General features: G+C 48.8%; 1 protein-coding gene across 2 annotated transcripts; it reads right to left on the reverse strand.

Moving 5' to 3' along the window:
• Positions 1 to 588: 588 nt before the first annotated feature.
• On the reverse strand, positions 589 to 9,960 carry GDF5 (growth differentiation factor 5). 2 transcript variants are annotated; one of them, XM_072800734.1, is made up of 2 exons: positions 4,079 to 5,074; positions 589 to 1,912 (listed from the first exon to the last, which is right to left on the reverse strand). In XM_072800734.1, the coding sequence occupies exons 1-2, from the start codon at positions 4,701 to 4,703 to the stop codon at positions 1,038 to 1,040; spliced, it is 1,500 nt and encodes a 499-aa protein (XP_072656835.1). In that variant the 5' UTR covers positions 4,704 to 5,074; the 3' UTR covers positions 589 to 1,037. The 2 variants fall into 2 exon arrangements, 1 of the variants encoding a protein (XP_072656835.1); XR_012018528.1 differs by lacking the exon at positions 4,079 to 5,074 and adding an exon at positions 9,840 to 9,960 and having other exon boundaries at positions 1,781 to 1,912.
• Between the last annotated feature and the right edge of the window lie 1,305 nt (positions 9,961 to 11,265).

The raw sequence follows: 11,265 nt of genomic DNA on the forward strand, positions 1-11,265 counted from the left end.
ACACAAGGAACACTGATCAGTGGCAAAAGGAAGATGCCCCAACAGGAGAGGAGCAGATCCCTGCCAGCCCAGGTTCCCCACTAAAAGGTAGAGAGCCCTCTAAATGGTGGCCATTTGACTCTGTGAGTAGGCAGGGAGGTGGGGCACAGATAGGTAGATGAAGTGGGAATGATTTTAGAGGAAATGAAATCCCCAATTTCCCTCCCATGTAGGGATCCATTTTGGAGGCAACAGTTTGACTCAGGAATGTCAAGAAGAAAACCTAAGTCTGTTGCCAGGCCCCAGAAGAGCAGATGTAGCTCCAGACCAACAGGCCTTTGGAAGGAAGGGAATGGGGTTAGAGGTAACGTTGGCCCTGCTCAGCCTGTACTCTCTGTCCCGTTTTCCTGCAGGCAACCCACCTCCCTTCCCTGGGTCCCTCATTCTTTGAGGGGTCACTGGGTCTCCTGGAGTAAACAAGAAATTTGCCACAGTTTTAGTAACAGTTTTGCTTTTTATCTCATCAATGTACATTTTAATCTAACAGTCTAACAGCCTCATACTCCTTACCCCAGCCCAAGCCCTCACCCCCTCTTGCCCACCCCCGCCCAATCAGCATCACATCTGCCCAGGGGCAGGAAATTGCCAGGCACAACGGTGATTCAAGGAGAGGGTGGCACCTGTGGCTCTTCCAAGAGGAGCCCTCCCCGGAGAGTCCAGAAGCCAAGAAAGCCCCAGGTAAGGAGAGGTTGAGGGCTGAGTCTCTTTGGAAAGCAAGGTCTCCTGGGTCTTAGTCCCATTCAAGTCTGTCTTCCTGGATCAGGGCAGCAGAAGGGCAGAAATCCTCAGACAAGGGGACTTGTGGATAGAAAGGAACCTCAAACCCAGTCCCACTCAGAAATTAAGAGCAAGGCTGTTGGAACCCCTCCTTCCACACAGGCTGTGTAGGTGCTTTTGGCTGCTGCTTCCCAACCTCTTTGCTCCTGGGAGTGTAGGGTAGGGCTCTTGTGACCGGCATCCTGGGATGTGCCCCCCAGGAAGATGGAGGGCCAGTGCTGCTACCTGCAGCCACAAGACTCCACAACCATGTCCTCATATTGCTTATAGACCACGTTGTTGGCGGAGTCAATGAAGAGGATGCTGATGGGACTCAGTCGTGTGGGCACACAGCAGGTTGGTGGTGTGGACTCAGGGTCCATGGAGTTCATCAGGGTCTGGATGACTGCGTGGTTTGTGGGCTCCAGGTGGGAGCGCAAGGGGAACTCACATAGCCCCTCACAGTGGAAGGCCTCGTATTCAAGGGGTGCAATGATCCAGTCATCCCAACCCATGTCTTTGAAGTTGACATGCAGTGCCTTCCGACTGCAGCGGGCCTTGGGGTTCTTGCTGGGCCGTTTGCCCTGGCGCGTGGCCAGTGGGGCCCGCCTTTTTCGCCGCTGGCTGAACAGGTACTCATACACAGTCTTATCATCTTGACCTGATCGGGCCTTAATCTCATTAAAGAACAGGTCCCGTTTCTTGGTGCGGCCAAATACCAGGAACAGGGCCTTCTCGTGGACCTGCCTGGCAGCCCGGTCAAAACCCAGGCCACGGAGGTCCACGGCCCGGCCCCGTTCCCAGGCCTCCAGCTCCAGGCACAGCTGGGCCGAGTTCTTAAAGTTTCGGAAGAGCTTCCAGATGTCGAACACCTCCCAGCCAGATCCGTCCAGGCCTGGCACGGAGCGCACATCCAGCAGGGCTGCCGGCTGCCGGCCGCTGGGGCAGCTGGACAGCTTCAGCTGGGCAGCCCGCCCGATGCTGGGGGCCACTGGCTTGGCCGTGTCCGAGGGCTTCTTCCGCAAGATCCGCAGCTCGGCCCCTAGCAGCCCATCCTTCTCCAGGGCACTAATGTCAAACACGTACCTCTGCTTTCTGACCACAGGACCTCGGTCATCTAGAGAAAACACCCAGAAGTCATTCCCTGCAACCTCACCAAGACAGCCAGTCCCCTCAGGGGAGGGCCATAGCTCTCTCCCCTCTGGAGACAGCTTTCTTTAACCTCTCCCCTACTCTGACAGAGGCCAAGACCCAAACCACTGAGAGCCTTTTTCAACATAGGGGAGCCTTCCTAAACAGCAGACCAAGTAGAGTTGTTTATCCGTAGATGTGGTGTGGTGATTTGAACAATTCCAGGTGTTTTGTCAATGACAATGCATGTCAGAGATGCATCAGCCTTAAAACTGCCTCTAGCTATCCCTCCCCATCTGTTATCTTATATGATATCTCCTTGGAGAGATAGGTGGGGTGGGTATTATAATTAGCTCTATTTTTCCGGAGGAGCAACCTGAGGCTCAGAGAAGTTTGGTGACTTGCCCAAGATCACCCAGCTAGGAAAAAAAGCAGAGTTGAAACTCTAGTCTAGAGCTTTTTATACCCAGTCCTGAGCTGCTCCCACTATACCTCAAGGAAGATCTTGGTGTTCTTGTTTTACAAGTGAGGCATGGAGAGGGGAAGTGACTTGTGTAAGTTAACACAGATAGTTCAAGGTAAAGCTATAATTCAATTTCCCTGGCTTCCTCGTCTAATGAGTTTGTTGTGTACAGGGCTTACCCTGCTGGGTGTATAAGTGTGTGTGTGAATGACAGTTTGTGCGTGTGTGTGCATGTGTGTATGTATGATTGGGCTTACATGTGAATATGAAAGGTTAAGTATAGTGAGTGACGTGTGTATGATTGCACTTGTGTGAATATTTGAAGGATATGTACGTATATGTGTGTATATGTAAGATGATTCTGTGTATACATGTAAGAAGGTGTGTGTTCACGTGTGTACATGTGTGTGTGATTCAGCATGTATGCATAAATATAAGGCTGTATGTGTGTGAGAAACTCTGTAGTGTGTCCGAATCAGCATGCCCTCCTTCCTAAATACCAATTTGCCATTGGGAAGCATTCATACATTGCTCTAGAAGGTGACTAATTAGGCCTTTAAACTCCCCATCTCCCCCTCTGCAAGCTCCCTTAGAGCTGGGGGGCACAAGGACTTATTTTATGAGCCCCCAAGGGGTCACAGCTTTCCCTGGCTGGGCAGGCAGCCAGGCCACCTCCCCCAACCCAGCCAGACCTGCTGCCTTCTGCTTCCTCCCACCCTGTCATTCCCCCACAGGCTAGCTCTAATGAGGAGCCTCTCCCCATCTCTGACCCCTCCCCCACCCTGCCAGCCAAAATCCCAAGACTCCCAGAACCAGAGCATAAGACCTACAAGCAATCCTAGCAATAAGTATCCATCTCCCTCTTCACACTTACAGAGAAACTGAGGCCCTGAGAGGGCAAGGGACTTACTGAGATCACACAGCAAAGCAGAGAGGGGAAAGCCAGAACAGTAACACTAGGTGAGCATAGGGAGAAGAGAGGGGAACAGATATCCTCCCAGGTTGATGAAAAAAATGATCTGCATTTAGGATAGAACATAAAGCATTCATATTTGAAGGACTCTCAGAAATTACCCAATCCAACCCCCCTATAGTTGTGCAAATAGGGAAACCAAGACCCCAAAGGGAAAGGGACTCTCTCAAGGTCACACTGTGAATTAGACCCTAAGTCTGCCACACCCCCACCCCGCAACCCACCCCGCACTCCACCGTGATTCCAAGATGCCCCATTTAGTGTCTTCACCTATCCTGCCTCCTCTGCCCCCTGTAGCCTGAAGGCAAATTTGCAGAACCACAGCTCTCTAGAGATTAATTTCTCTGACATCTTAGAAAACCTCCAAACCTCCAGAGCCTGGAAAGTCTTGCCAACCCACCTAGGAACACAGCATGGCCTGGTAAGAGACTTAAAAGTGTGGTCCCCAAATCTGCCGCCAACTGGCAGGCCCCGTCTCCTGTCTGGGCTTCGGCTACCCCTTCTGCACCTTGCAGGAGTTGGCTCTGCAATGGCCGGCAGCCTGGGAGCCTGGGAGCCGGGATGTGGGAGGTACGTCCCTGATACCACCCTGGGCCGATGCACACACTGTCTCCCGCTGGTGCAGCCGTGCAGCGGCATCAGGGCTCTGGAAGGCCCCTCCACACATGCAGGTGCCCCTCCCTCGGAGCCGCGCCCCTGCCGCCCCACCCCCTCACCTTGCCCTTTGTCAATAAAGCTGGTGATGGTGTTGGCCAGGCCAGCCTCCAACTTCACGCTGCTGTTGCCTCCCTTTCTGTCAGCATCGGACAGCGTCCTGTACAGCGAGAGCATGTACTCGTGGGGCGTGATGGGGGGCTGGCGGAACGGCTCCTTGGGCTCTGGAGGGGGCCCAGTCTCCCTGGCCTTCTTCAGCAGGAAGGGGCCGGGGACAGATCCTGCCTTTGGAGGTGCCTTACCCCCAGGAAGCTGTCCTTTGGGGGTCACCGTCCGCGGTGCCGCCTGCCTGGTCTGGGTAGGGTGTCCTGGCTTGGGTTCAGGGCTGCCCGGTCTGGGGGGCAGCTTTTTAGGTTCATCCTTCTTGGGCTGTGTCAGGCCTCCCGTCTGCCCGGTGCCCCCCTTGGCCCTGGCATTGGCGGCCCCCCCACCATAGCTGTGACCCCCTGGTCTAAAGACGCTCCGGGCCAGAGGGGGCCTCTCCTTGGCTTCCGCTTTGGCCAATCCCGGCCTGGCCCCCTGGGGTCTCTGGCCCAAGTCAGGGGCACCCAACACAGTGCAGATGAATTCCAGGTCCAGCCAAGCCAGGTGCCAAAGCAAAAAAGTGAGGAGTTTGGGGAGTCTCATCCTCTGGCCAGCCGCTGAATGACACCAAAGAGAAGGGCGGCAGCAGCGAAGGTGCCTCTGGTTTGGCAGGAAAAACCATGAACGGAGTGGACCCCCAAAAGCAGCGGCAGCAGCGGGAGCGGCAGAAGGAAAGGCTTTCTCCTCAGTCTGAGACTCTTTAAGTCTGCCGGGTGTGTGTTTGTATCCAGTCCCATAGTGGAAATGCTCTCGTATCCAGACGTGCACCGTCTCCAGTCAGCAGCTGAAAATAACTCGTTCTTGAAAGGAGAAAGCCGACCGCCCCCTTTCTCCTGCACAACTGACTGAGGGCTTCAAGGAGGCTTGTATAAGGCTGAGGGATTTTTCCAAGAAGGAAGAATGGCGTAATGCTGCCTGTGTGCTCCAGTTTTTTTTTTTTTTTTTTTTTTTTTAAGTTTTGAATCCTTTCCAGTGAAAATACTTCACACACGCGCACACACACATACACACACACACGCCTGCAGGTGCTCAGAAAAATCTTTTACAAACCTGAACTCAGGAATTGGAAACGGAATTCCAACCCAAACCAATTTAATTACTCTCTGATGTCATGCTGTCTAAACTCATTTAAGTGCGATATATTTATGTGAAAAAAATCACCGCTGCCCTTTCGAGGCCACGGCTCACGGGGGCTCTTGGCACAGAGCCTCGCAGCAGGGCTCTAGGCTTAGGGGGCCCTCTCAGTCCGTGGAGCAGACTCAGGAGTCTTCACCTCCACCTCAAGGGCCAGCCCACCCCACCTTCCTGAGGAGAGATACTGAGGAATGAGCTCAAGATCTTAAGCCCCAGAAGCCTGGGGAGTGTGGGTTTTCAGTTAAGTCCTTGGGGTGTTTTAAAGCAGTTTCAACCCCTGCGTCTAGTCTGGGGCCTGATTTGTTGTTGGGGGGTGGCGGCACAGATGGCAGCATTTACCCACGGTGGCTTTTATTTTAATAAACTTGTGGTGACCCAGAGACAGAAAAATATCTGTACCCACTACATCCCTCCCCCTAAGTCCCATTGACCGAGCTCAGATGATTTGTTCAGGCTTCAGGGGGCACTGCCACCCCTAAGCCCACTCTTTCAATGGAAGCAGGTCCAGGGTGTACCTCCCTACCACCCCAGCAGAGACAGACTCCTGAGTTTTGTGGGAAAGGACTGGCTGAGTCCAGAGGTGGCAGCTTCAGCCTGGGGCAGCAGCGGCCCCTGCAGGAGGCTGGGAAAATGATTTCCCACATGATGTTTTTCTGGTAGCTCTGGAAGTCTGAATTTCAGCCGGACTCATGAGGGAAAGCTATCCCCTTCACCTGAAATATCAACTCTCACAGCTGGAGGAGCCCTCATCCTGAGAGCTTCAGCTGAAAATTCACCTCCTCTGGGAAGCCTTCCCTGATCCCAGACAGAGCCAACTACCCCTTCTTGTATCTGTCGCTATAACACTTGTCACGCTGTAAGAGGCAGTGTAGGGATAGCAATCAGGAAAGCTTCCTTCTTAGTCTGAGATTCTTTGGGCCTGCCTAATGGAGATCTGTTCTCATTTTAAGGTCACCAGATGGGTTTCCCGCATTACTTGGCACAGAGTAGAAGCTCAGTAAGGGTTTGATGAATGAAAGATGAAACCAGGTTGGGGTGTCGAGGTAACTGGCCAACCCTTTCATGGTGATGCTCCCAAATCCTTGCTGATCTTCAGAACACAGCAGCATAACTTGGCCATTTCAAACTTCATGTGGTGCTCCTGGGTCAGAATACCCCGTAGAGTTCCATCTCTCCATCTCAAAGGACCAAGGCACCATCAGGCACTCTTTGGGGCAGCTTTAAGGAAGAGCTGAATTCATTACTATCCCTCCCAGTTGCCCAGATTCACAACACTTGGCCTCCCTTTGACTTGTCCACACTGAAGCAGTTGTCTCTGACACTCTTCCTTCCTCTCAGTCCCTCACTATCTCGATCTTCCTCACCACTTACTACCATAATTGGCTTCTAAGCCTCCAAGATCTCTCTGTTCTAAAGCTCTCCCTCTCTAAAACCTACTTATTGAAAAGTGCCAGCTCAAGGGGCCCCGGGTGGCTCAGTTGGTTAAGTTTCTGCCTTTGGCTCAGGTCATGATCCCGGGGTCCTGGGATGGAGCCCCACATAGGCCTCCGTGCTCAGCAGGGGATCTGCTTCTCCCACTCCCTCTCCTTGCTGCTCCTCTGTTTGTACTCTTTCTCTCTCTGTGTCAAATAAATAAATAAAATCTTAAAAGAAAAGAAAAAGCACCAGCTCATGTGCCCTCTCCTCCACGAAGCCTTCTCTCATCCACTAGAAAACATGCACTTTTTTTTTAAGATTTTATTTATTTATTCATGAGAGACAGAGACAGAGACAGAGAGAGAGGCAAAGGGAGAAGCAGGCTCCATGCAGGGAGCCTGATGTGGGACTTGATCCAGGGACTCCAGGATCACCCCCCTCCCCCCAAGCTGAAGGCGGCGCTAAACCGCTGAGCCACCCGGGCTGCCCAAAATATACACTCCTAAATTGACATCACACATTTTCTGTGCTCCTTCCCACTTGGGCAGCTTAGAGTTTACCAAGTTCTGCCTCTGTCCCCTTTCTCAAATACAGTTCATTTCTTCTACTCTGTGTATGTACTTTTTCCCATTTTTTAAAATCATAATTTAATCGCTATGACTGTGATAATTGATTTAGATTTCTATATCCTCCATCAGATTATGACTAATCGGTACATATTCATCTTTCACTTATTCCCAGCACTGGGCACAGAGTCCAGCATCTAGCAGATTCTCAGTGTGTGTAGAGATATGGATGAGTAAACCTCTAAGAGACACTTATATACAAAAGCCATAATTTTCAACTTCAAGATATAGTTACTTATAGACGTAACATGACTTCCCTGCTGGACTCTGAGTTCCCTACAGGGAAGGATTCTGTCTCGGCACTTATCTGGCACTTTGTAAGCTTGATTTAGTGAGCAAATGAAGGGATGAATGAATCAAACAACGAAGATGTCCCTGCACGTGGTTTGATAAAGAGTGAAGACCCCTGGAGACGAGCAGACTGGTTTGGAATCCTGGTTCTGCTAGATGCTTTAGTGCATTGTGTGATTTTTGGAAGCCTCTACACCTCTCTGAAACTTGGAACAAGGATCACAAGAAATACTTACATCATAGGGTGTTTGTAGGGATTCAATTAACTGAATCATAAAAGGTGAGTAACCTCTCACCTGACAAATATTCATAATAGCTACTATTTATTGAGCAGGTAGTCAAATAAACTAAACTCCAGTTTTCGCAGTCCACTGTATTTTTACCCTATTGATCTTCACAATAATCATATGATGAAAGTGCTCCTGATATCCCCATTTTGCAGATGAAGAAACAGAAGTTCAGAAAGGTCACTTTTTAAGCTTAATTCCTGCTTTGACACATTTTATGCCTAAGAATTCTAACTTGGCCTTTAGAAATACAAGAAGTAAAAGGGTGGTGGAGGTGATGCTGGTATTCCTTTTTTTTTTTTTTTTTTTTTTAGAGAGAGAGAATTTAGATATTTTATTTTATTATTTTAAAAAAGATTTTTATTTTATTTATCTATTCATGAGAGACACAGAGAGAGGCAGAGACATCAGCAGAGGGAGAAGCAGGCTCCATGCAGGGAGCCCAATATGGGACTTGATCCCAAATTCCAGGATCATGCCCTGAGCTGAAGGCAGATGTGCTCAACCGCTGAGCCACCCAGGCGTCCCTGATTCTGGTATTCTTGGCTTTCAGTCAAGGTCTCATCCAAAGGACTGGGACTTCGGGGACACAGAAGAGTCTCAGAGTAGGGGCACAGAGGCTATTTTTGGGGGATCAGGGAACTCCAGAAATGGCATGGGAGCAGGGAAAGGGGACTCTGAGCTAGCTGAGAAGGCCCTCTCCAGGGAAGAGCCCAGGGGACGGACCTGGCTTTCACTATAAAGGTGACTAATCACTTCAGTCCCTTCTGATAATTGCAACCAGATGCTGCCGCTGGCAACGCTTCAGTCCCAACCTATTTAATTACTGGGACGCACAGTCCCTAGGCCTCCCAGGTCCCCCAACTTCCCCCACTCCTGTCAGCAATATTAATGTCAAACTTGAGGTAGAGGATAGAAGCCTTGGAAGCCACCGGCATGGAAATAATCCTTATAGTACCTTTTGCCATGAAGAACCTTTAAGTTTTATATGTTTCCCCATCCATTATCTCTTTGGTACTCCACAAAACATCCTCTTAAAGTTGGTGGGCCAGAGTATTATTATCCCCATTTCACAGATGAGCAAATAGTGAATTGAGTAATAATAATAATCATCCTTTGCTTTTTTTCAGGCACTTAGCAATTTTCAAAGTGGTTTCACATTCATGATGCTATCTGAGCCTCCTGGGATCTCTCAGAGCCAGTCCAGCACACAGGACAGTGGCTGAGAGTCTAGCCTCCAGGATCAGACAACTCAGCTTGTGTCCTGCCTGTGCCTCTAACCAATTGGGTGACTGTGGATATTCATTCATTTATGTACTTAATTATTCAGCAACTATATATTGGGTGCCTACCGTGTTGACAGGCTCTGCACCTAAGCACTCAATATCTAGCAGTGGACAAGACAACCAATTCTGCTGAAACCAAAATTCTGGTGGAAGAGATGGAAAAACAAGCAAACCAATGCATAACTTCAGAGAATTCTAAATGCGGTGAAGAAAAATTAAGTAGAAGTTCAGAAAGGTCACTTCAGAAGGGTCAAAGGAATGTTTGTTTTAGATAGGAATGTCTCTTTGAGGGAGTGAAATTTGAGCAGAGATCTGGAGGTAGTGAGGGAATGAGCCACCCAAAGGTCTGGAGGATGATCATTCCAGGCCGAAGGAATAGCAGATGCAAAAGCCTTGAGTCAGGAAAGTGCTCTGCATATCTATGAACCAAGAGAAGTTGGTATGACTGAAGCAGAGTGAGCAAGGGGGGCGGGGGAGTCAGAGGAGATGAGGTCAGATCATGCCAGGACCGCTTTGACTATGGCCTTGCAAGGCAGAGAAAGGAAGTTGGATTTTATGGTTGATGTGGTGGGAAACCCAACGGAGAGTTCTAAGAAAGAAAGTCTGATTTGTAACATGATTAAGAGCTGGGCTACCTACCTTTAATTCCTGATTCCCAAATTCACCAGCTGTGTAATCTTAGGCTAATTTAATCTCTCTGTGCCTCAGTTTCCTCCTATATAAAGTGAGAAGAAAAAGAATATGCCTACCTCATGGAATTGTTATCAATTGTTGTTGTAAGTTCTTAGAACACTGTCTCATGCATAGTAAGCAGTACATAATGTTACCTATCTATATTTTTTTTAAAAGTCACTTCCAAGGGCACTTGGGTGGCTCAGTAGGTAGAGTATACAACTCTTGATCTCAGGGTTGTGAGTTTGAGCCCCAAACTGGGCACAGAGATTACCCTTAAAAAGTCACTGCTGAACCTATTTCTTTACCTATAAAATTAGGATAAAAATATCTTCTTTTAAGAACTAAATTGTATTTACATCTGTAAATTGTATTTACATATGTTTCATTGTATGACCAGCATACAATAGGTGCTCCATAAATTATAGTTAAAAAAGAAAAGGGTTCAGTTGTTAATATGCTACCCTTGTTCACAAACGAGGAAATTGAGTTTCAGAAAAATGAAACAACTGACACAACATCACATAGTTAGAAATGACAGAGGCAAGACTCAATCCAGACACATGACTCAGAATCTAGTGCTCTTCCTACAAGAAGGAAGGTTGATCTTTCCTGCTATCACCCTACATGTTAGGAGTTGGCAGGGAGGAAGGCCCAGAGTCCCTGATTCTCCTTCTGTTTCTTCTTATCTGTGGGTCCTGGGCCTTTCCCATCAAGGGAGCCCAGACAACTCCGCAAGATCAGAGCCACCTAATCCTTCCCCCCAAACATTCTTCTGGCTTGTGTTGTTTAAATTTCCCAGGAACGGTCAATCCTAAAGGCTCTCTCCTAGTGAGCTCTCCATGGCTCCCCCAGCTGAGCTCCTCGGGAACTGCACCTTGTCAGGGAGAGGGCTTTCTGTCCTAGGTCAATCCATCCCAGTGGCTATAATCTGGAAACTGTGCAGGTGTCCGTGTGTTTCTGTCTGTTGCAGGCATGAGGTATGAACAGAGTAACCATATGTTTTTCACTTTTATTCTTTATTTAAAAATTTTTTAATGTTTTTGTTTTAAAAGTAATTTAGGGGCACATGGGTGGCTCAGTTGGTTAAGTGTCTGCCTTCAGCTCAGGTCATGATCCCAGGGTCCTGGAATAGAGCCCTGGGGTCCGGCTCCCTGCCCAGTGGGGAGTTTTCTTCTCTCTGCCTTTCTGCCTCTGTTCCTCTGTCTCTCTCCCCACTCATGCTCTCTCTCTCAAATAAATAAATAAAATCTAAAAAAAAAAAAACCCTTTTAAAAACTATACATATTAAATAAATAATACAAATTTATGATGAAAAAAATTCAAACAGCACAAAAGAATACACAGAAAGACCCATTTCTTCTAGTCTTTCCTGGAAAGCAACCACTCTTAT

This window comes from Canis lupus, chromosome 26 (assembly GCF_048164855.1).
Source record: "Canis lupus baileyi chromosome 26, mCanLup2.hap1, whole genome shotgun sequence".
NCBI classification, from domain to species: domain Eukaryota; kingdom Metazoa; phylum Chordata; class Mammalia; order Carnivora; family Canidae; genus Canis; species Canis lupus.